The 25,397-nt window shown below is 44.2% G+C and overlaps 1 protein-coding gene across 1 annotated transcript; it reads left to right on the top strand.

Annotated features, from left to right (window-relative positions):
- Positions 1-8,101: 8,101 nt before the first annotated feature.
- Positions 8,102-24,884, top strand: pcdh19 (protocadherin 19). Its single transcript, XM_042073982.1, has 3 exons — positions 8,102-11,381; positions 14,711-15,101; positions 24,678-24,884. The coding sequence occupies exons 1-3, from the start codon at positions 9,193-9,195 to the stop codon at positions 24,882-24,884; spliced, it is 2,787 nt and encodes a 928-aa protein (XP_041929916.1). The 5' UTR covers positions 8,102-9,192.
- The last annotated feature ends 513 nt before the right edge of the window (positions 24,885-25,397 follow it).

The following is a 25,397-nucleotide window of genomic DNA, read 5'->3' as shown; positions in this document are numbered from 1 at the left end:
TATTAGCAGTAGCTCCTAACACATGGGAGGTTCTGCTCTTGATGATAAATCTGATAGCCACTTCGCTGCAGAGCCAAAGCTAACATGGTGATGAGCTGATATATAGATAAAAAAGCGGGTGCTGATTGTGGCTCAATGTACATGTCAACAGGGCTTGAGCAGGGGAGAGAGATGATGAGGCATACCATTTAAAACCAATGTGTGTGTGTGTGTGTGTGTGTGTGTTTGTGTGTGTGCGTGTGTGTGTGCGTGCGTGCGTGCGTGCGTGCGTGCGTGCGTGCGTAAGTGTGTGTGTGTGTGTGTGTGTTTGTGTGCGTGTGTGTGTGTGTGTGTGTGTGGGCAAGTGGGTGGTGGTGGGGGGGGTTCAGTGTCAGCGAGGCCCGAAGGTGCGTTATCAAAATCAATAAACAAACAGCCCCCCGCTTTTTCTGGAATGCTTTTGTCATTAATAAAAGCAACATATTGATAGCGAGCCAGAGCAGGCTCATGGCCAAGCCTCAAGCCTCCAGCTACGACTGCATCCATCCCTCAGCCCTCCGCCCGTCAGCAGCGCAAACACAGGCTGATGACATATGGACTGGTGGCAAGCGCTTGTGTGTGTATATTAGGTATGCGTGGGGCATGGCTGGAAGATGGCCTAGACCAGAGTGTGTCTGACCCGTGCGAACACACACACACACACACACACACATACACACAGAAGAGAGAGAGAGAGTGAGAGAGAGAGAGAGAAACACACACACTCACACTACACACACAGGCCTTAATGATGACACATGCCCAACAAGCTCCCCAATGTCTTGAGAAAAAACAACAAATAACAACAACTACGACCACCACACCACCACACCACCACACCACCACTACCGTCACCAACACCACCACAATAACAACAACAACAGCAACAACACCACTGTTCACTGCAGCACCTTGGGTCCTCACACATTTGATGAATGTTTTACACACTTGGTAGGGGCTGTTTATTTGCTGGTCTGTTGCCACTGTTTTTTGTAGAAGAGAGCCTACCGGGCAGCCAAAGAGGCATTTTATTGAGACGATGCATCACTGCTACCCCTTCCCTTCCTATCCCCCCCCCCCCCCCCCCCCCCCCCTCACTGAAGCCAATGGAGTCACGGGCGGATTTGGAGTAACACCCCGGATCAGCCCCCCGACAGCTGCTCGTAGACTATAAATTCAGATATTAGTTTAGATTGACAGATTAGAAGAGAGAAATAAACATAAGCAATATGTCTGTTAACCCCATAAATCCCCCATGGTCTAAGCACTCTCCAGCCCACGTGTCGGTTACACTATTATACCTGAAAGCCCTGCATTTCTCATCCCCACTATCCAGTGTTCGTGCTGAGTTCTTTGCTGTGCGGCTTAATGCTCTGCACTCTTTGAGCCTTTGAGTGAACTTTGCTGTCACTGCCTAGTGCCTCACACACAACTGTGGCGAGAGACCACACAGTGTGAGCCTAACATATGAGTCAGGCTAATCGGTGACCTGCCGCTCTTCCCCAGACAACAGCAGTAAATACGCCCAAGAGGAGGTGGTGTGCGTGTTTGTGAGAGAAAGAGAAAGAGAGAAAATCTGTGTGTGTGTGTGTGTGTGTGTATGTATGTCTGAGAGCGTGTGTGTGCATGTGCCTGAGTGTGTGTGTGTGTGTGTGTGTGTGTGTGTGTGTGTGTGTGTGTGTGTGTGTGTGTGTGTGTATGTATGTCTGAGAGCGTGTGTGTGCATGTGCCTGAGTGTGTGTGTGTGTGTGTGTGTGTGTGTGTGTGTGGATGTGCCTGAGTGTGTGTGTGTGTGTGTCTGATTGTGTGTGTGTCTGATTGTGTGTGTGTGTGTGTGTGTGTGTGTGTGTGTGTGTGTGTGTGTGTGTGTGTGTGGATGGGATGGGATGATGGGAGGAGAAGATAAGCCTGTTTCCATCCTGAAGATGTTATCATGAGCAGCCCAGCCCCACCCAGTGCTCCATGCCCCCCACAGGTGTTCCACCCTGAATCTCACCTAATTAATCAGTGCGAAGGCGCTGAGAGATGAAGGCGCGTGCACCCCGCTTCCCTCGCTGGTTCTCTAATGGATCGTGCGACAGGTGACTCCTAACCCCTCCCGGAGAACAGACTCTGGTCGTGGGTAGGTGTGGGTTTGGCGCACCGCCTCTGGAAAACGTCCTTTTCAATTGCTGCCGGCTAGCCTGCGCAACAAAAGAGCACTGATTTTAGGTGTGAGGGTAATCAGGGCTATGCTGAGTTCATGCGGATGCATTGTGTGAGACCTGATTGCGCCTTTTGTCTGAGCCTGTGGTGGGGAAAGGTAAAGGGAGCGCACGGCAAATATTGTGGAGAGGTGAGGGGAGACGGAAATAACACCAGCTCCGTTTCCATTCATACTGAAGTAGGGGCTGAGAGTGGGCAGGGGATTCATGGCTTAATCTTGAATGCCTCTGATCTGATACAATACCAGGAAATGTGCACTTCCATGCACTGCCAAAGGACCCGTATACTGTCATGCACTTTGTATTGAGGTAGTGGACGAAGTTACGTCTTAGCATCTAAAAAGATTCTTTAAGACTGCCTCCTTGACCCCCCCCCCCCCTGTAAAAAAGAAATCATGATATAATCTCTTCACTGTCGTGAAAAAATCTTCTAGCACAACATTCAGGGAGATTAACAGCGCAGATGGGATGCCTAGTATGTTTCCCTCAAGCAAAGAGCAAAGTTGACTCCAAATGAGGTCAGCACTCTATACTCTCCGCTCCATCTGTTTCATAACATCACTAGAAAAGAGAGGTGTCAATCTTGCACGCCTTTTGGTGTTTTTGTTTTGTTCATCTTCCAGGCAGCGCTGCATGGAAGGCACTAGGCTTAGGCAAGGGTTAGGGTTAGGGTTAAGGTTAGGGTTGGGTGCCTTGAAGTCGACGGTCGCAGTGCTGCCTTGAAGTCGACGGTCGCAGTGCTGCCTTGAAGTCGACGGTTGGGGCTTAAAACACCATCAAGCATCTTCTTGCACTTCCAGCCAACTCTAGAGACAGACTAAACAGACAAACTACAGTCATGACCTATGTCCTTTTTTGCCCTGGCTGAATACGGTCAGCTGCAGCCTGGACAGAAGTCAGTAACGTCAGCCTCTTATGATTACTATTAAGCAAAAAGGCATCTTTTATAGTTGGAAACGCTTCACACAGATCAAACAGTCATAGACGGCATTGCTGAAGCATTTGTACACATAACCATTGCAGGACCAGACTTCAGTGAAGCACTTTCTTCAGCTTTAGCTGTGAGAAACTGAAGATGCAAAGTACAATTAGTCTTTCGTTTGCCAAATAAAAATTAATATATATTAATTTAAAAATGAATAAAATATGTGTTGTTAATACTATATACGGTGGGATTTTGCTGGAGTTTCTGTTCTGTTGTTTCTGAAGTTATGGATGCACACTAGTGTGTGGGAGTGAAAATTAAGTCAATTATTTCTAATTGGAAATATTTTTGTCATCTGTATTTGGCCATGAAAAACATCAACATGTCACATGCTACATGGCTAATTGCTTTCTGAATCATAAATAAACTGTATTATATTATGCACAGTACTTTTGAGCATAGCGCACTGTAGCACTTACTGTAAGGTCAATGGACCATTTGGCATGATAATGATCAATTTGTCTAATATTCATAATTCACAATAATGATAATTAATTAAAAACATCTTGACCAACATTATATATATATATATATATATATATATATATATATATATATATATATATATATATATATATATATATATATATATATATATATATATATATATATACACACACTATATTTATATTTATCCCATTATTTCCGATAGTGTTCATATATATATATAGTCAGCACATCATATATATATATATATCAATATTCCAATATTCTTGATTCTTGACCCTGCAAGTAAAAATAAAAATATTCAAATATAAAAATATAAAAAAAATCAAAAATAAAACGTGAAGATGTGATATGAAGTTGTTAAATTAAAGATATTCTGGTATCTTATATGAGAGAAGCCAAGTCAAAAATGTTATTGAACAAAATGATAGAATGCTAGAGCAGCTACTGAGAAATGGGACTACAGACCTGCATCACTAGGCAAACTCCACCAGCTGTGATCACATACTGATAGGAACATTTGCCCTCAAACATTTGACAAGATGAATATCACTACCACAAGCTAAACTTCTCCTGCCTCCTTGAACAAACTTGTGCACACAGCCAACAGAGCAACATGTATTGGAGCTGCAACCTTTCACACATGCAATCAAGTCAAAGAATATGACTGGACAGATTGTGGATAGATTAGGGAGGTGCAACCTCTGATACGGCATTTCAGAAAATGTTTAGCCCCAGAATTGTCCCTGAGGGAGAAGGATTCTTTAAATGGATCCATTACGACCGGTCAAGAGAAAGAAAAAATTGGAGGTCGTAACGTCATTGAGAGTACGCCCACAGATTAAGCCTGTTAGGCCTCTCACGCTTTCTGCCTCCAGTTAGGGTAGTTGAAGGGGATCGATTTCTCGAAACGTACTGTGACCATACAGAGGCCGCCATAAGGTCGTCCAACCACAAGGCCACAACTAGAAATGCCAAACTTAGTCACTCTAGTGGGGATTTCATTTGTTACCAAGCCTTAAAAATAAATACAAATAACTCAAGGTGCATATGTCGGTGCAGCAAACCCAGTTTCAACACTGGCTCATGGCAAGCCCTAACCCGGAGTCCCTGGAGAGAGCTGGGAGTCAGGGCACTGGAGAAACACCTGCTGCTGTGAGCTGAGAACCAGGATGATAGCAACAAAAAAACCCACATACACCATGAAACTAAGCACAAACTGGGCTAGAGTGTGCTACAGCCTACTACTCAGGCTGTGCAGGGACAAGAAGTCACAGCACTCATAGCAAGGATCTTTGATTGACATGATTAAAAGTGTGCCTCTCTCTCTCTCTCTTTCTTTCTCTTTCTCTCTCTCTCTCTCTCTCTCTTTCTCTCTCTCTCTCTCGCTCTCTCTTTTTTTCTTTCTCTCTCTCTTTCCCTTGCTCTCTGACGTTCTTCCCCTCTCCATTTCTCTCTTTGTTCTCATGTCCTTCCTCTCTCCTGCTCTACTGGCCGCACCTGTGAAAGAGACTCGGCGTGTCTGAGCATCACTGAGAAAGCAATAATGCCACAACCCGTCAGAGTCACTCAGCTATTCCTTTCATTCTGAGCAGCGGGGACATTCCACAGACGCAGAGCAGTGCCTTGGCAGAGAGAAAGAAAAAAAAGGAAAAAAAAGGGGGGGGGGGGGGTGGATCAGTAATTCTCTGTGTACTCTCCACGTTGTTGGTTCAAGGCTTGGAGCAATATGAAGAAAAAAAAATAGTTCAAAAAGAGAGAGATTGAGAGGCTGCCGTTGCACAAAGTACTACCCTCCTTGGCCTTCTTTTCGGCAGCTCATGGCACCTTTGAGATGCTTTGCCTTGCAATTCACCCAAATCTGTGTTGCCAGATAAGACAGCAGGGAGCAAAAGAAGGGCAACAGTGCAGCAATCAGAGACTCGTGAGATCTCAAGAAGTTATGGAAATAAACAGATAAATAAGGATCTGCCTCCAACACAATTTCAATTGATTCTCCGAAAGCGAAACCTTTCAAATAAACCTCTCACATCCCCATCTCTGATAGCCTCCTATGATTACCATTTCTCCTCTGGCATTTTCTTCTCTTTGTCAAAATGGAATATCAGGCAGATTCACAGTATTTCTGCGATGCCACCTTTTTTCAATTATTATTCTTTGTAAAGACTAAAGCTTCTGCTTTTACTCCTCTGGTGCCGACCATTTCATCTGCACCTCATACCACACGAGTGAGTGCACTTCAGCCTTTGATGGTCATTCTGTTAAAAATGAGTCGAGCTAAGGTAGATTAAATCCCCATTCATATGCACCACTTACAACGGCAGGCAAGATCAAAACCCTCCCAGTCTGCCACTGCAGAGCAGAACAAATGGCAGAGCACCACTGTGTCAGACTCAGGTCTGTGGGCAACATTTCAAGGGGATTGTGTGGGCTATTTGTTGAAAAGTATCCCATCATTTGACTATTTGAAAAAAGAGAGGCTGTACTGGTTCAGTAGTTGAAGTACTCATCTTTACATTTTGTGAAATATGTGTCAGTTTAATAGAGAAGCCTATCGGCATATGTAAATGTAGAAGGTCATTTGTAACTCTGGATAACGAGTTTGCATAGTAGCTAAATAACATAATCGATGAGATGCACAGGTGAATCAAAGAGTATAATATGATTATTTGAGTTTCAACTTATTGGTAGTATTCAACAAGAGCACAATTCTCTTAACTGTGTTGTCAAATTTGTATTTATATTGAATATTAATGAATAACAAGTTCATTAAATAATAATAATAATAATAATAATAATAATAATAATAATACGGCAATACAAATCTATTGAACAGAAATAAATCCCAATTGTCTATTAATGACCTTAATTGCCTAAAATGACCAGAATTACGCCAGTCCACATTCAGTCATACCGGTGTGTAGAAAGCAAATACCAACTGTTGCAGAGATGCCGTGAGCTGGGAAGAAAACGAAAAGCGGACGCTAGGTGTCACCCTTGTGACTTAAAACCTACTTCAACCAAGATGTGATCTCGTTTTTGTGGTCTGAACCAAATCGGTGCGACGTGCAAAAAGAGTGCGGCAGACAGAGAGAGAGAGAGAGAGAGAGAGAGATTCGCGATTCACAAAGCTTTCCTTTGTTGTTGCCCGTCATTTAGTGCATCGTTTCCACAACTTATTTTTCATGGTCAAAAACATCAAATCAGATAGCACATACAGTGACAAGAAGTATGCAATTTCAGATGTCACTATGTAGTTTAGACATGATAGAGATAAAGGGATGCTTCGCCTTATTTACTGTAACTTACTCCATGACAGGTATGTTTGTGTAAAGCAGTAAGTTATTACTGTCTTTTTTTTAATGTTGACAAGTAACTGTATCCCTTTATCTTCAATCATCGGTCAGAGCAATATCAAATCAAAATGGACCATACGCCAGCATAAAAATCAGTTACAGATTCATCGGATGCTAACGTTCGTGTGAATGGAATAAGGTAATGCAATGAGTAGGTAGTGACGCATCAGTCGCACGCGTAAATGTGAAGCAGTGTGGATGACAGCGAGATAAGCAAACATTTGTGGAATGACATGGTTTATGATTCATCTTAATGATCTTATCCATGGACTTACAAGCAACACGTGTGAAGCATACTTGAATGGTTGTGGGTTGTACAATTACGCGTACAGTACGCGACATGCTTGGCAGGCAATGAGAATGGTGTCTAAATGTGCTGTGAGGTATGATCGTTTCAAATAAACTAAGCTATACCTCATACAGCAGTTGCGATTTTCGGCTAAGTGTGGATTAACTTTAATTGTATCATTTTAATTTAGATTAAATGGTAGTACTTGTACAGAAGGAACCATCTGTTATCCAATGCGCAATGCCAGTGCATGCATAAAAATCTCTGCTTGGCCACCCATCCAATCATCGTGCTGTTATCTCTGCTCCCCTCCCTCCAAACTACCTTCGATCAGTTTTAAGTCACCTGAAAATACAAAATGTCAAGTTTTAAATCAGTCGTCAATAAGCTACAAACAAAATTTTGTCAATTGCGCGCCACCGGCAGAATGCCATGGAGAGAAAGACAAATATGCCTTAGAGACGCGCGGAGTAGTCTGTGCATTCCTGAATGGTTGATTTGGTGTGCTGATCCAGCCACACAGATCTTGGCTGCAGAAGTGCAGGCTAGTTGGCCGAGTTTCACAGCTGATATATGTCCCACCCACCAGTAAAGCCAACCCACCAGCGCAGATTGTTGTTGGCTGAGGGGTTTGGAGATCGTCCTCTGATTGGTCGTGTAGTTTGGAGGTTCAGATACTCGACCGACCAATTTTATCTTTGATTCGCTGAGGGGTTTGCGGGTCTTCCTCTGATTGGTCGAAGGCTTTGCGGGTCTTGAGATCGAGCGCCCGCCGCTGCACTGTGCAGTCGACAGTGCTCACTGAAGATGCTAGTTGAGCATCAACCAGAAGCTGCGCGGAGAGTTGTGTAGTCGCATCATCCACAGGCTGGATATCTATGAAGTAGCTTCTATCCTATCCTGTTGCAAAACCCAAACGATCTCCGTCGTTGTTTTAGCGTTACTAAGGAAAGCGGTTTTCATTTTCGTGGTTTATTTGTTTTATTTCATTTTTCATCCACATTGGACGCAGGCGTGTTCATGTCAAAGTCTTTCTGACTGGTCTGAAGAAATTAATTTACACCCAGGAATCTTCAATACTTTCATTAAAGACAGAAGAAAAAGAGAGCGACCTCCTTTCCCTGCGATTTGGAAATAATGGAAATGGACTTGACTACTGACATTAAGACGCCTTCATGAAGGGGACAAGAAAAACGGACCACTGTTTGTAGTAATTTTTGTGATCAGTGCTGATTGCCTTGATTTTCTCTTAAGATTTTCTCCTTGTGGATTCTGTCTTCTCGGCGGATATGCGCTTTCATGGAATTGCAACCCGAGAATATATCATTATTTGAGCCTTTTTTGAGAATACATGGGGCTCCGCACCTATTTTTATTAATATGTATTTACATGCAACTGGAAACATGGTGTTGAGAATAACCATGGTGGAACGTCATTAGCACCAACCGGTTTATTTTTTTTTTATTGATGTGGACCCGCGCAACGGAATGTACTGATTGAGACTTATCACCGTTTTACGGATTTTGTTACTGCTTCAAAATGGTCGGTTCGACATTATTCCTGGCTAGCAGTTGTCTCCTGATGTGAACTGCGCAGATTTGATGAGTAGTCCTCCGCCAGTTTTCCCGCACCCGTGCAGAATGTATGAATTCTTATTTTCTGTCAGCAGACTTTTCACATAAACTGAAAATAGATGAGCTCTGAATAGTGCACGGGACTCTGTCACAACAGTGCACACAGCGTAGGCCTAAGTGAAATTAATTCAGCACCAGTTGCGAGCCTTTTTATTTTCGATATCAACGTGTTTTTCTCGGTAACTTTTATGTGGGGACATACAGAAATATTTGGAATACTGTAATAAGATGCGCAGATAAAAAATAATCAGTCGATGAGATGCATGTGGTGAAAAGAAGAAAAACATCAACAGGTACGATACACTTGAAGGAGATGGAATTTATACACATTTTCGTGTTTTTATTGTTTTGCTGGACTGGTGCCGACGCTCTGTTCACTAGGACATACTATGTGAAAGAGGAGCAGCCAGCATACACGAAAATAGCCAATCTTACCCAAGAGTTCATCGACACGAAGTTTGCCGGTGCAAATCAGTCCGTTTCCTTTCGCATTATCTCTAGCTCTGAGCCGAGATGGGTGGAAATCGACAACATGGGGGTTCTAAAAACCAAGCAGAAAATCGACCGAGACGTGGTTTGCCGCCATAACCCCAAATGCGTTGTAACGTTGGAACTGATGTCAAACACCATGGCTATATGTGTGATCAAAATCGAAATAGAGGACCTGAACGACAACGCGCCAAGATTCCCAACAGACCACATTGATATAGAAATCTCTGAAAACGCCGACCCGGGGACAAGATTTCCCCTAGAGGGGGCAAGTGATCCGGATTCGGGGAGCTATGGAGTTCAAACCTATAGCATCACCCCGAATGAGCTCTTCGGACTCGAGATTAAGACCAGGGGGGACGGTTCTAAGTTTGCAGAGCTTGTTGTCGAGAAGCCTTTAGACCGAGAGGTTCAGTCTAGATATGATTATTCCATTACTGCAGAGGACGGGGGAGACCCCCCAAAGTCTGGCAGGGTGAAACTAAACATCAAAGTAATAGACTCCAATGACAACAACCCCGTTTTTGATCAGGCTGTATATTCAGTGAAAGTGATGGAGAACTCTCCCATCAACACAGTTGTTATTAATCTTAACGCAACAGATCCAGATGAAGGCACAAATGGCGAGGTTAGGTACTCATTTAATAGCTACGTCAGTGACAAAACAAGAGAAGCTTTTAAAATTGACCCTAAAACGGGCGTCATCACTGTCAATGGGCCACTGGACTACGAAACGACGACAGTTTACGAAATCGACGTTCAAGCCAAAGATTTAGGCCCGAATTCTATACCTGCACACTGTAAAGTCAACGTAGAGGTCCTCGACGCAAACGATAATGTGCCAGTGATTAACCTCCTACCAGTGAGTAGTGAGATAGAGGAGGTGAGCGAGAACGCTGGGCCAGAGTATGTTATTGCTTTAGTGCGGGTTTTGGATAAAGACTCTGGTTTGAACGGAAAAGTCAAATGCAAGCTTCTAGGTAATGTGCCTTTCAGACTCCAGGAGTATGAGACCTTTTCAACCATCCTTGTTGCTGGCAAACTGGACAGAGAGGAAAGAGACAGGTACAACCTGACAATTCAAGCTGAGGATAGTGGTAACCCCTCACTGAAAACAACGAAATCATTTGCTGTCAAAATCAAGGATGAAAATGACAATCCACCCCACTTTACCAAGCCGCATTACCAGACCATGGTTATGGAGAACAACACCCCTGGTAAACATTTATTCACGGTGACTGCGAGAGACCCTGACATGGGCTTAAATGGCTCTGTAACGTACTCCATTGTAGAAAAGAATGTTCTGGACATGTCCATCTCCTCATATGTCCAAGTAGGTCCCACCACAGGGGAGATTTACGCGCAGAGATCTTTTGACCACGAAATGACAAGGTCTTTCGAATTCAACATTATGGCCAAAGACCAGGGCCAGCCATCTCTTAGCAGTACAGCCACAGTAAAAATCGTTGTAATAGATGTCAATGACAATATTCCTTTCATCACGTCTCCCCGTCTGGTGAATGGCACCGCAGAGGTGTCTATCCCCAGAAACGCGGGAGTTGGCTACCTGGTTACCCAGGTGAAAGCCGACGATTACGACGAGGGGGAAAACGGTAGACTGACATACTCCATCACTGAGGGAGACAGGCCTTACTTTGAAATCGACGAGATGAACGGGGAGATTAGGACTACGACGACTTTTTCCGACAGAACCAAGACGACCTACGAGATCACGGTGATGACACACGACCACGGGAAGCCGTCTCTGTCCGCGTCTGCATACATCGTCATCTACGTTTCCCCGGACCTGAACGCACAGGAGTCTATTGGAACGGTCAACCTCTCCCTGATCTTTATCATCGCGCTGGGCTCCATTGCTGCCATCCTGTTTGTCACCATGATATTTGTGGCAGTCAAATGCAAACGGGATAATAAGGAGATCCGAACATACAACTGCAGGTACCCAACCAATTATTTCATCTTTAGAAATCGATCATATTCTCTCTGTGTCATTCATAATATTCCAACAGTCACCAGCCTCACTTGTGCAAAAATACAATATTTGGTGCATGACTGTTGCCATAGCTTTCGATGTGTTTGTAGGAGCTGTGTGTGGCTTGTGATGCTTCTGTGTTGTGTGCATGCAGCAGGGCCAAGGGCCGTTGAGGAAAAGCAACTGACTCTGAGATGAGATGTGACTCAGTAACAATAGCTCCAGTATGGTTTTCGTTTATCAAAGTAAAAGTACAGATTCATTTTCTAAAGAAGCCATTTTATCATAATTAGACTACCCATAATAAGATTGGAACATCAACATAACTGACTCAGCCATATGTGACAGCAATTCTGGCCAACGTAGTAATTGCATAACAATTTGTATTGCTTATTTACACTATGTATATATGTATGTGTGTGTGTGTGTGTGTGTGTGTGTGTGTGTGTGTGTGTGTGTGTGTGTGTCTTTGAGCAGGTCCCTGCTATGGTGTGTGTGTGTGTGTGTGCATGCATTTATGTGTTGGTCTATCCATAGCTCCATGATTCATGTGTGATGATTTAAACCATCCCTGTTTAGTCACTATTCCGTTGACTAGACTGCAATTACGGTACCTGCAAGGCAATTCAATAATTACCATTATTACACACCTCCCAGGATTAGGACCATCCACAAACTAAAATCTTTTGTCTTATATGTAATTATATTTTAAAGCCTCAAGTTCCCTTCAGGGCTATTCAATTTATGCGAACACATGATGCAGATCTAGAAAAGTAGTTAACATTGATCATATGCCTTTTACGAAACAGCCATTTCCTAAAGCTATTTCTCAATTGCTCCTTGTCCGTCAGTAGTCGTCTGGTTAATACAATAGTTGGACTATGTCTCATTCTAATTTCTTGTAATTTTCTGCATGTTCTCAAGGCTTGAAAGACTTTGACATAAAATCATGAAGCATTGCCTGTATGTTCACCTGACAACAGGATGAGGCCTTAGCTGGCTTCCACAGAGCTAATGATATTGTTGTACTGATTGTCAAGATTATCTTTTTGCTTCCAGATAAGTGATGAATTCTTGTTCATAATATCCACTATTTTTTGTAGGAAGAGATAGACCAGTATTTATTAAAAGAGCCATCACATTTATTTATTTATTTATTTCTAATATGGCATAATAAAATACTTGCCTTTATCGATCTGTAACATAGGCTCCAAAGATGATTTTCCTCCACTATGTTGCACTGTGCATTTACATATAAATTGCTTTTTGCAAATTTAACCTGAAATCATTACCATATTTTACGCCGAACATAATTTTTGTTGACATTTCAGTTGTGTGACACCTCTGTGTAGCGGGCCATCTTAACTGAGATGGTGTATGTGTGTGTGTGTGTGTGTGTGTGTGTGTGTGTGTGTGTGTGTGTGTGTGTGTGTGTGTGTGCAGTGTTCTCCCACACTTGCGGATTCAGTGATTCAGCCCTATGAGTCAATCAGTTATAAATCAAGGGGACATCTTTTGGTCAGAGAGCGATTCAGTGTAGTGTGAGTGTGTCAGTCTTGCCTTACAGTCCTACCTGGGTATTCGCTTGGACAGGTGAAGGAATGTCCGTTTATTTCAGATTGCAGGCTGCCATTCCAGAGATTCACCGACAAGTCTTGGATCTCATATCTCTTTAAATGAAATTGGAATGGCTGCGTGCTGAAGATAGCTTCTCCAGCTTGCTTGAGATTATTGCACAGGGACTAGTGTAAACAGGATGTGTCAGGGTTTTTATTTTTTTCCTCTCTCTCTCTCTCTCACCCTGAAATCGGAAAGACCTTGGGTAATACTTCTGGAGAACACACAAATAAGAAATAAATATCTGTGCAGGATGTCCGTTCCAAGTATTGGATTTAGGTAGCTTTACTGTGCCAATTCTCCCTAGCTCAGAGATCTAGGGTCACGCAGATTAACTGGTTCTAATGATCGTGCAGAGACATGTTCTTTGACACTGCTCTAAAAACAACCTTGTTGTTATTGTTGCCGTGAGCGAAAGAGATGGAGGTGATGAGCTATATTAGCCCTTTGCAGCTTTGCCAAGAAGCTTTTGTGAATATGCACGGTGTTACATCTGTCAGATGTATATAGCCCACTAGAATGTATGAATCAATTGACTATGCCAGGGTAATGCTATAAAATGACTTAAAATGCATACATATGGATTCATGCATTTTCAGCTCTTAATAGTTCATATACTCTGCTATATGAAAATGTTGTGTGTATGCAACATGGCCCCCGTGTCTAGAATTTCAATTCTGATACACATGTACTGCTCTTTGTCAGCCTCCTCCATAAAGATTAGAGTTTGCAGTTAGTTATTTGCTATTTGTTGTTCGCTCAGCTTCTGTAAAGACTCTCTCACAAGCATCTTCAGTGCAGGCAGCAGCGGCACAAAAGAAGAGTGATGCTCTTTTCTTATTGTTATTAAGGAAGCCTCACTGTCTCTGCCTTTTTTTCCACCAGCTTAGAATCAAGAGAGAGGAAAACTGTTTTGAGATGCCCACAAAAAGATAAAGGTTCTGCACCGTTATCGTTTCTCGATGCCAGAAAGGAAGATGAATGTGGAGACAGACGCAGCATCTAAATGAAAAGGACAGTTCAAAGCACACAGACAGAGAGAGAGAGAGAGAGAGAGAGTAAAGTAGAGAGAGTGAGAGAAATAGAGAGGGAGAAATGTTGAAATGCAGACTGTCTATAGGAACATGCTAGAAAGGCGTGTTTCAGGCGCGTTGTGGATAGAAACAGCCCAGACTCCTAAGACACACTCCACACACACACACACACACACACACACACACAAACACACACACACACACACACACACACACACACACACACACACACACACACACACACACACACACACACACACACACAAATCACCTGAGCGTACACAGGTGTTAAAGACAGTCTCATGTTTCCATTTGTGCTGCAGTGGTTGGGCATGTTTGCATTGTGAGCGCTTGTTTTGTGACATGTTGACTGGCTCGGCATGGAAATCCAAACAGCTGAAGCATGGCTGCTCCATTGGTGGCCGGACACCACTCTCTCTCCTCGTGGTGGCTATTACCGGACACCACCGATGAGCTCGAACAGGCCTCGCACGCCAACCGCCGCCACTGTCCTAGCCGACGCCCCAGCGCGTGTTTGTATGTGTGTGCGTGCGTGCGTGTGCGTGCAGGGGGACGTGCGGCACCTGGCATGTAAATCAGATCACTGCTTTATTGAGTCTGTTCAGTTTCTTCTACTTGCACAGGGTGGCGGAGTACTCCTACGGCAACCAGAAGAAGTCCAGCAAGAAGAAGAAGCTGAGCAAGAACGACATCCGCCTGGTGCCGCGCGACGTGGAGGAGACGGACAAGATGAACGTGGTGAGTTGCTCGTCTCTCACCTCCCCGCTCAACTACTTCGACTACCACCAGCAGACCCTGCCCTTGGGCTGCAGGCGCTCGGAGAGCACCTTCCTCAACGTGGAGAACCAGAACTCGCGCAATGCCGCGCCCAACCACGGCTATCACCACACCTTCACTGGCCAGGGCCCGCAGCAGCCCGACCTCATCATCAACGGCATGCCACTGCCAGAGGTGAGACTTTCGCTCCGTCCTAACCAACTCCGTCCTATAACAGCCAGGGCAGCTCTTGTGTCTGTGGGTGGGTGGCCCTGTGGTGGGGGAGGGTTGGGGTGTGGTGGGGTGGAGAGGGCACTCATGTGGGTGTCTGGGTGGGAGGTGGGCAAGGTTTTGCCATGTTATTTGCTGTCAATGGCCTGACAACAATGATTTGCATCAGGTTATCGACTCTGGTCAAGTAGGTTGCCTTTGATCCTATCTGCTGCTGAAATGTGCATACACGTCCACCACACTGGCCTGTATTGACATAATCTCTGGCACCGGGCTTAAAACAACGTTGCTGTTGACATCAATATTTGATATAATTGTGTTATGGGTGCTCTGTTTGAAAAATGGAGTCAAGGGTCTTGTAGTTTCATAATGAATTCCCATTGAGAGCGATGATCTAACTCCAGATTTTTTTTTTTTTTTTGCCTGATGTGTCTGTTTGAAGCCAAAAAAAACAAGCCTTGACCAAACAGCTTGTTTAGACCACCTCTGTTTTTTCCCTTCCATACTGCCGTTTATTTGTTTTCCTCCTTCTTTTTTCCCTCTGTCATCTGTGGAGCCGTTGCAGAAAATGAGGCAAATCCTGGGCATCTGCCAAATGCATTGACCCAGCTAATCAGCCTCGCCGCATGCCTTTTCAGGTGCAAGCATTAAGAAAAATTATTGCTCTAAAGGCCCGGCATGTGAATTAAACTCTCTGTTCCTCCTGGGCTCGCCTCGATGCAGCCGGGCAGAGAGAGAGAGAGAGGGAGAGAGAGAGAGAGAGACGCCGTTGAGTAGGCCGTGATGCAAGGCTGACAGCAGGGTGCTTTGTCACATGGGGTGCATGATTTGCTCAGCCAGGGAGGAGGAGGAGGAGGGTTTCACTTAAAGAGAGCTGGGCTGAAAGAAACGGCATTACAGATGAAGTTACACCTATAGATTTTTTTTTTTACTTTATGGACTGACTCGACAGAATCTTTGGTCTAGTTCAGTTGATCCTCTCTGCTCGGAGACTTCGGGCGAATGAAAAGTGCATTAAAAAGCAAAGAGGGACCAAAATCACGGCATCGATAAAAACGACCTGAATCTCCATTATTTACTCGAAGAATAAGACTAAGAGCTGCAAACCAAATGGGAGTTTTTTGGGGGGAAAAGGGGGGGGGGGGGTAACCTAAGAAATGTATTGATTCATTGATTGGCTAATCCAATATTTTCCCGGGCACGTATAGATCACTTGAATCAATGCGGTACACTTAAAGAGGTGTTGATAAATTGAGTCTGTCTCGAGGCTGAGCAAGAGCGCGCACACACAGGAAGGAGTTGGACTTTCATGGATTTATATGGCCTGTGAAAAGGGTGAGGCCATTTCATGGTCAGTGGCTTTACTTACATGTGTGAATTGAACAAGCCCTACTCCGTGCACTCTGGTGATTAAAAGACTGCCTTTCCCTTTCTCTTTCTCTCTCTCTCTCCCCCTCACTCTAGCTCTCTCTCTCTTTCTCTTTCTCTCTCTCCCTCTCTCTCTCTCTCTCTCTCTCTCTCTCTTTCTCTTTCTCTCTCTCCCTCTCTCTCTCTCTTAGTTTCCTTTTTTTCTTTTCTCTTTTTTTTTGTCGCTGGACAAAGGCAATCAGTGGTGTTGTAGTGCGCCAATTTTGTAGGCCAGCACTGCGACTTTAGCAAGCAGTGACCGCACCTCCGCTGCAGGATTAGAGGGACTCTATTTGAGCTCAAACGAAAACAAGCTGAGAGGAAAGGGGGTGGGGGTGGTGTGGGGTTGTTGTCGGGGGGCAAACAAGGCCACTGATTGATTCAGATCATCCCAAATGAAAAAGCTTAGCAGTGTGATTGGTGCACATTAAAGCCCAATGAACGTCTTTGTTCCAGGTGTCTAGTCCTTTGCTGTTTTGTTTTTGTTCTGTTTTGCAGTTTTTTTTTTTATTTATTTTTTTTACTCTCTTTTTTGTGCATTTTTTCTGAGCACCGGGGGTGGCTTAATTTGCGTGCAGCCCTCGTCGTGGCTGACGTGTGACACAACATCGACAAACATCTCTTTGACCACAGTCTCTGTATATTTTCTCTGGCTGCAGAGATGTGCTGCTGTAGGCAATCAAGTTCATTTGTGTGTGTGTGTGTGCGTGTATATACAGTATTTGTGTGTGTATGCGTGTGAATGTGTGTGTGTGTGTTTGTGTATGCCCGTGAATGTGTGTGCAGTTGTGTGTGTGTGTGTGTGTGTGTGTGTGTATGTGCGTGAATGTGTATGTGTGTGTGTGTGTGTGTGTGTGTGTGTATGCGCGTGAATGTGTGTGTATGTGTGTATGTGTGTGTGTGTGTCTGTGTATGCCCGTGAATGTGTGTGCAGTTGTGTGTGTGTGTGTGTGTGTGTGTGTGTGTGTGTGTGTGTGTGTGTGTGTGTGTGTGTGCAGGTGTCTGTGTGTGTGTGTGTGTGTGTGTGTGTGTGTGTGTGTGTGTGTGTGTGTGTGTGTGTGTGTGTGTGCAGGTGTGTGTACGTACATGCAAGTGTCCTGCTGAGGAAAGCTCTCTTGCATCAAGCAGGGAAATGAGAATACATCCCTGATTTTCTTTCTCTCACCTTCTTGTGACATTCATTTGCTTACCAAAACAAAACAACCCAGCCACCCTATTTTCCAGGATCATTGTTTAAGAGTATGTTGTTGGAGTAATTACACACCCATTTATATGGCGTGCAAACAAACATCACAGCTGTGAAATGACCGATAATAACTCTGTCACAGGGTTTTTTTTTTCCGTGCAAGCCCGGGCTTGAAAGCACTTGACTCCACAAGCCAGGCCTGTCCCAGAGGTCCATGCAGGACACGCGTGCCCGGCTGGTGTGCTGTGGTGATTAACAGCGCATCTCCATCCCCCAAAATATCTGGCCCTAGCCTGGAGGCCCACTTATTGTGGAGTGCCGCGTCGGTGATTCAATCCAAACAGAACAGCGATGCGGGAACTGCTGCTGCTGTTCTGGCCCTGCTCAAGTTTTATGGGGTTTGTTTTTGTTGACATTTGTTTGGTTTACATATTAAGAAGAGTGCATTTGTTTATGAAAGGTAAGCATCTCTGTGTTGGGGAGAGCTATGGGTGAGCGTGTGTGTGTGTGTTTGTGTGTGTGTGGAGGGGGGTGGGGTGGGGTGCTGGGTTGTTGAGGTAGGGACTGGAATTTCAACCTCCTTCATGGAGCATTACACACTTCACTCTAAGGCTTTGTTAAAGGGCTTAATCCCTCTTTTCCTCTTCTTTTCGAATCAGGCCCTCCTTCTCCACCCCCCTCCCACCCCCCCGACACACACACACCCCAGCCCTTGTGTTTGATCTGCCAATAACTCCCACAAACACGGCGAGAAAAGTGGGGTCAGGAGTGGCGGCAATTAGAGAACCTTTTTTGCCATGGCTGAGAGGCACGCAAACATACAGTAGAGTTGAGTGGTGTGTGTGTGTGTGTGTGTGTGTGTGTGCGTGTGTGTGTGTGTGTGTGTGTGTGTGTGTGTGTGTGTGTGTGTGTGTGTGTTTGGGGGGTTGTTGGGAGAACAGAGGACCAAGATAACAGTGGAATAAATCTCTGGGGCTCGTGGCGAGGGCATTGTTTACAGACGTTCCCCATGAAACAGTATGTCCCCAAAGGAGCTGCTTTGTGGTTCTTACACACACACACACACACACACACACACACACACACACACACACACACACACACACACTGCTCCATATCGCTGTTCTATTTGTGTGATCAACTTGTCCATGATTTCAAAGCAGGAAAGAAAGAGAAGTGAAAGAAAAGAAGGCCAAAGAGGAGAGCTGCCTATCAGGGGATCTGTAGGTGGAATAGAGCCTGTTTTATAATTCTATAGAAGAACACAGCCAAAGGCTACACTCTGGTGAATTTGGAATGTGCTGTGGTTCAGGGCACATTTGATAGCGACTGCATAAGTACATTTCCCTATGCTATCGATCGGTCTAAAATTAACCTTATGGAGGAGCATGGAGCTGATCCATCTTAGCGGGTTTCATTATGGTGTTAAATGGAACAGATTAAACACAAAGAAGAAGAGTACGAATGGAGTTCTCTCATTACTTTGTGCTCTATGTTCGCGTATTGTGGGAAAGCCTTTTGTAGGATTTAGCCGAGTTTTGTGCTGTACTATTTGAAGAGATCCCACAGTTCCGACTGGCTCAACAACCTAAAAGCTGGCCTCAGGAATCCGTCTATTATCATGTGACAACTGAGATGGTAAATCGTCTCCGTTTTTCTACATAGGGATTTTAGTTTTTTTTTTTTTTTTTAATGAAATGCTGTCCCAATTCCCAAGGCCCCCAGAATATACTTCACATACAGTATATTTGTTGGTATATATGAAAATGATTTAGTTTTATGATTGCATTTCATTTGCAAGAGATAGGAGTGGAGTTTATTATAGATATAAGGCACTGGGTTGTGGGTGTGGGTTGCTAATACTCTTGACTCGGGCTCACACTGCGAGACTTCGCCCCAGGCACTCTTCAGCATCCTCCAGAGCACCATGAGCGAACGACACGACGCGTAGCAATGATTTCAGATCAGTGTGTACTAATAAACATCTTCACTGCCGCTGCTCTCACTTCATCATGTTGCCTGCTATGTATCCAACTTGTTATACTGGCAAGGTTGAAGTCATTGCATGCTGGTGCTGGCTCCCCATATATATGCTGCTGTATAACCTGGCAAAAGTAATACTTTTTGGTTAAGTGTCATTGGAATCACTTTCAGTAATACATCATTTTTGGGTCACATGTTTTGATCATGTCATTACCAGTGGGTCCCTCTCTTCTTAGATCAAGTCTCTTGCTCTCCAAGTCTGTTGCTCTTCAAGCCATGTTCGCTTGACACCTAGGTCATGGATCTTTTTCGAGTGTTGATTCTTTTGACTTGAATTAGCGAGCAGGATGAGTTTCTTTTTTTTTTTTGTATTTCCACAAATTTCATCAGACTAATCCAATTAATCATCGTAAATCCCGTACAAGATAACGTAAAGGTCACAGCATGCCGCCTTGCTGAAAGGCTTTGAGCTAAGACTCTGCTGAGCTCATCGGCTCTGATGAAGGCAGTGCAATTTCACCAGTCTCAATAAAGAGGTGCTTCCTATCTCATGAAGGGAAAGTGAAGCTAATCAAAGAGAAACATGCGCGAGCGCGCAGACAGACACACACTCTCTCACACACACACACACACACACACACACACACACACACACACACACACACACACACATACACACATACACACATATTCACATATTCTGTCTCACACATACACACTTTTACACTCCACCTACTCAGACACATACCACACACAACCACACACACACACACACAAACACACACACACACACACACACACACACACACACACACACACACACAAACACACACACACACAACCACACACTCACAGACACTCACTCACTCACACACACACACACACACACACTCACACACACACACACACACACACACACACACACACACACACACACACACACACACACATAGGCACACTCTTTCTCACACACTCACTCACATAATTCACAATCACATACAGACACATACATACGCAGTCTTTCACAGCAGCTAACGAACCTTGACATTGAAATGTTGCAATAAGTTCAATACCCTCCTTATTTTTCCTCACCCACTTCAATGCCTGCCCCTTCTTCAGAGGCAGCAGAATCAAGAATGTTATCTCATGCTCCATCCGATAGGAGATGATTGGTCCTGCCGGCTGATATGTATTGAAGTGATATGAAAAGGTTATGGTTGCCGGCTGCCATTGTGGGAGATGTTTGCCCTCAAGTGCTTGTTACCAAAAAGAGAACTCGGTGTCGCGTCCGCGGTGAGGCCAGATGCAGCGGCCTTCGCTCGCTCGCGCTGTAATGCTCCTCATTCTGAGGCATGCGTCCTTAGTGTTCTTTTAATAATAGTGCGGAATGCCTATACAACATGCTTTTTTATGATTTGTGAATACTGTCATACTGTCCTTTATGTCAGTGTCAGTGAGTTTTTTTTTCTTCTCTCTCTCTCTCTCTCTCTTTCGTAAGGTGGATGTAAATATGTCATGATGACTTAAGATGTCCGTCCAGGGTTCCATAGGGCCCTGGGGCTCCACTGAGTCTTGCCTGTGTAAAGCTGCGTGCGTGCGGGCAGGCTGCAGATGGGCACGGGGGGAGGGGGTGGGCTGTTGAGTGACACGGCTTGACAAAAGCATGTCGTGTGGCCCATTCCTAATGAGATATGAAGGGAGGCCAACACGAGGCGAAAAAGAGTGGGATCAGACAAAGGGAGAGATGGTCTACATTTATCTCCATTTATAAATACTCTATCCATCTTAGATAGCAAGTCTATCTATCTATCTATCTATCTATCTATCTATATATCTATCTATCTATCTATCTATCTATCTATCTATCTATGTCTATATAGATGTTATGTAAGATAGTTTGGTAGATAGATAGATAGATAGATAGATAGATAGATAGATAGATAGATTAGAAAGGAGAAAAGAGATATTGTGATTTTGTCTTTGATTTGAGTCTTTATTTAGCTGATTTGTTTGCTCACAAGATGCAGTGACAACCAACAGCTGAAAAGCACGATCCGTGCCTTTAATGTTTGCTTGCCCTGTTAAACAGTGCTGGGATCCTGCTGAAACTCTACACTGCCTCTGAGAGAGAACAGGCGACCGGAGAGGATACATCAATCCCCGGGAAACCTTTTTAGTTCATTCAGTGTGCTAAACGACAGAAGTGTAGAAACACGGAAATTGTCAAATTCCATTGTTTGTTTGCAAACAGCTGAGAAGCCATGTCAGCGAGCATATAAGCAGAGCAGTATCCAAGAATATAAGCAGAGCAGTATCCTTCACTGCAGTGTGTGTGTGTGTGTGTGTGTGTCTGTGGGTGTGTGTGTGTGTGTCTGTGTGTGTGTTTGCATATCCTTCCTGAGTGTCAGAAACATGATCTGTGACTCTAGACCTGGATAATCATAATATTTATGGAAATATAAATTCTCTGGACACTCTAGGGCGTCATCAAAGAGGCAAGAGCGGAGACACTCTGCGCAGTGCTTAGGTTTGTAGAGTGCTAAAGATGGAGTGTCTGGCTGTGTGGGTCACCAGTAGGAATGGCTGCAGGACGTGTCCAGTAGTGTGAACTAGATTCTGCGTATTAAAAATGCAATTTCCTAATTATTACACAGTATGCGCGGTGTACAGTTTTTGTTTGGAGAATATGAGAATACCATCTCCCTAAGCAGTCGAGCAGCATGTTGAATGCAGACGTGGGGTTGGTTTGCTTTAGATGTATTTTAAGCAAATAATAGCAAATGACAAGAGCTTGCAGGAGTGCTGCTCCATATTCAGGCTTCTCTCTGAGGGCCTATTTAGCATTGCGAATGCACCGTCTTCTGTTGTACTAATAACTCAGATGTCTACTGAAATATGTGTTAAAGCCATGCTGTGTGTTGTGTGGTGAAAATGCATATTACAATGATCCATCTTTGCCAGTGAGTTACAGAAAGAATACTGAAAACACAAAAAGTATTTTCTTTTGTTCACAAATGAAAGCAAGCATGTTCGTTATTATGTGCTATGCAGTTTGTTTATCATGGTAATTCAATATTTAAAAGGGTCACAACTCTCATCTAGATGATGGTTCATGCCACAGATACCCAAATGTGAATGTGGGTATATGCAACTGTAAAGGCTTAAATCCATCTTAATCTCATCTTAATTTTTGATATGATTATAAACATAGTATGTTAGGATCTTAGAAATCTCCTGCTGGGTCTACCATTTAATGAAAATCTCCTTTGCTGGCGTCAGTGCAATCTTTTTTGATTTATTATTTTTTTTTTTAAATCATAAACAAGTGTTGGGAAGGGATGAAGATCACCGCAGAGAGAGACACAGAGAGAAAAAAAATCACACTCTAGCACAGAAAATGTGTGATAAATGCAAAATGTGTGGTGATGAAAATATAAGGACAAGACACATTACCCCACATGTGATGCAGAAAATAACTTTATTTTTTTCTCTCTCGTCTTTCTATCTCTTGCTACACCTCAGTCCTCATTAACACAGTTTTAGCTGCCAGCTTTCCGAATGCCTGTGGCTAAATTAATAGGACACCAAAGGTCGCCCTACATTCTTTAACACGGTCCTGATTCATTGTCAGCTCTGCAGGAGAGAGCAGGGACATGCATCCTCCATCTCACTTAAGCTGTCCTGAAATTACCTGTTGAAGTCGCAGCGATGATGATTTTTAAAAGTTAACACCAAGTGGCTGACGTAGCAGCCACATTTGAGATAGAGAATTGTTGGAACAAATTGAGTTGGCATCAAGATTCTTTGAAACTAGATGGTGAAGGAAACGTTTGTGAGGCGTCGGAGGCTGTCTCTCTCCCAAAGTCCTTTTCAGAAGGCATCCTTTGTTCATCATTCCGCAGTAGACCCTTAATCAGTACCTCCATTTTTTGTCAATTCGAATGGTAATTGTAAGGTGTTTGTACTGAGCCTGTCATGGGGGACATGAGACTGTTACACCCCTACAATGTGTTTGTGAGTGTTAGCAGATAGGACTAGCTGGGGACTTGCAGCCAAGGAGTGCTCTATAGGGAAATTACACACGCTTCCATTATCAGATGCTTCAGAAACAACAAAAAGCTTCCTGTTCTGTTCGTTAAAAAGGCACAGAAAGAAAAACAGACTACGAAATAGGACACCAATAAAATGGCTTTAAATCACTGATTATTCCGGAACATGATCTCAGTGATGCATCAAAGCAGTGGGTAATGCAATGCATGGAAGAATATTTACTTTGTCATTTTTCAGTTTATTATCTTTTTTCTCCAAGAGTGTTGATGATTGACATGATGGAGTACAGAAGTAAAGCAGGGCACACTTTCTATGGTAACAGATGTACAAGTGTATAAGTAAAGACCATACATGGTAAATGTCAAGTTGGATGTGTTTGTTAGCGTTTTGTTTTGGTTAGTCACACTTGAAGAGCAACAACAGCCACACAAATGAGCTTAAATATCCTATTTCACCCCTTTCAGGTTTTGTACGTCGTAAATGAAGTGCTTCGTGATTTCATCCCTCGAATGCTAATGTTTGTTTCTGCCGTGCGCCACTCTGAATGAATGACCTCACTGTATGTATCCGAGAGTGCATGGGGACACTTTGATTAGGACTTGGCCGCCGGGCTGACCCCTTCAATTTAGCTGGTATATGGAAACTAATAATGGATGAAGCTAATTACCCTTCAACTCTTCCTCATTATGTTTAGACTAGGCTTTGATGTCTAAAAGCAGTGGGGGGTGGAGGCTAGTAGCAACCAAACACTCACACACACACACACTCACACACAGTATACAACGACACACACACACACACACACACTAACACAGACAGGAAGAAGTACAGCCATAAAAAATACAGCACAAACAAAAAATACTGTGCCTGAAAAAGTCTCGCTGATGTGCACTTACTCCAGTGCTCAAGCTCTTTTCTTTTCTTCCTTTTCTTCCTCCTCCTCCTCCTCCTCCTCTTCAGTGTGCTCTCTTCCCCAGGAAAAGCCCTCTTACCTGGGCCATTTATTTGCTCAGGCGGGGTGTGCTGGGCTGGAGCCGGAGCCGGTGCCGGCGCCGCCAGAGGTCGGCGGTGGCCGCGAGGGGACGCGGCGGGCGGGCGGCCGTGATTGTGCATTGTCCCCGCGCTCGCCGAGCAGTGTAATGAGCTGTGGCGCTTGCACTCGCGCCTGGGCCTGCCCGGCCTAATGGGCTATGACCACGCATAGACCTATCAGGCTCGGCTCAGTCGGCCCCCTCTCGTCATGACCGCTCAATCTCTCTCTCTCTCTCTCTCTCTCTCTCTCTCTCTCGCCTTGTTTTTGTCTCACTCTGCTTCTCTTTCTCTCACCCCCTCTGAGTCTCTCCATACCTCTCTCTTTCTATTTATCTGACCCTCTCTCTCTCTTCCTTCTTCTTTCTCTCTCACTCTTGTTCTGACTCAGTCTCTCTCACTTGTTCAATCTCTCTCAGTCTCCTCCATCTCCCCATCTTTTAACACTCACACAGTCTTCTTTGCCTCTCTTGCTCTCTCTCGCTCTCTGTTGTTTACCATCATTCTGTCTCCCGCCACACACACAGCCATCTTGTTTTAAACCACTCCTCGTGGTGTTTTGTCCCAGGCTTGACTAGATCACTGTGTCTCTCCTCCAGACTACACTCTCTTTTTCTTTCTCTTTTTATCTTCTGTTCGTCTTTCTTTTGTACCTCTCTCTCTCTCTC

This window comes from Alosa sapidissima, chromosome 20 (assembly GCF_018492685.1).
Source record: "Alosa sapidissima isolate fAloSap1 chromosome 20, fAloSap1.pri, whole genome shotgun sequence".
Classification (NCBI taxonomy): domain Eukaryota; kingdom Metazoa; phylum Chordata; class Actinopteri; order Clupeiformes; family Clupeidae; genus Alosa; species Alosa sapidissima.
Note: the sequence above shows the minus strand (reverse complement) of the source record. Positions and strands in the feature narration are given on the sequence as shown.

Bases quoted from the DNA above. Each gene is read 5' to 3' on its own strand.
- pcdh19 (XM_042073982.1), top strand. From the start codon at position 9,193: ATGCATGTGGTGAAAAGAAGAAAAACATCAACAGGTACGATACACTTG. The intron at 11,382-14,710 runs GTACCCAACCAA...CTACTTGCACAG, and splicing joins ATCCGAACATACAACTGCAG to GGTGGCGGAGTACTCCTACG. The intron at 15,102-24,677 runs GTGGGTGGGTGG...TCTCTTCCCCAG, and splicing joins CCAGGGCAGCTCTTGTGTCT to GAAAAGCCCTCTTACCTGGG.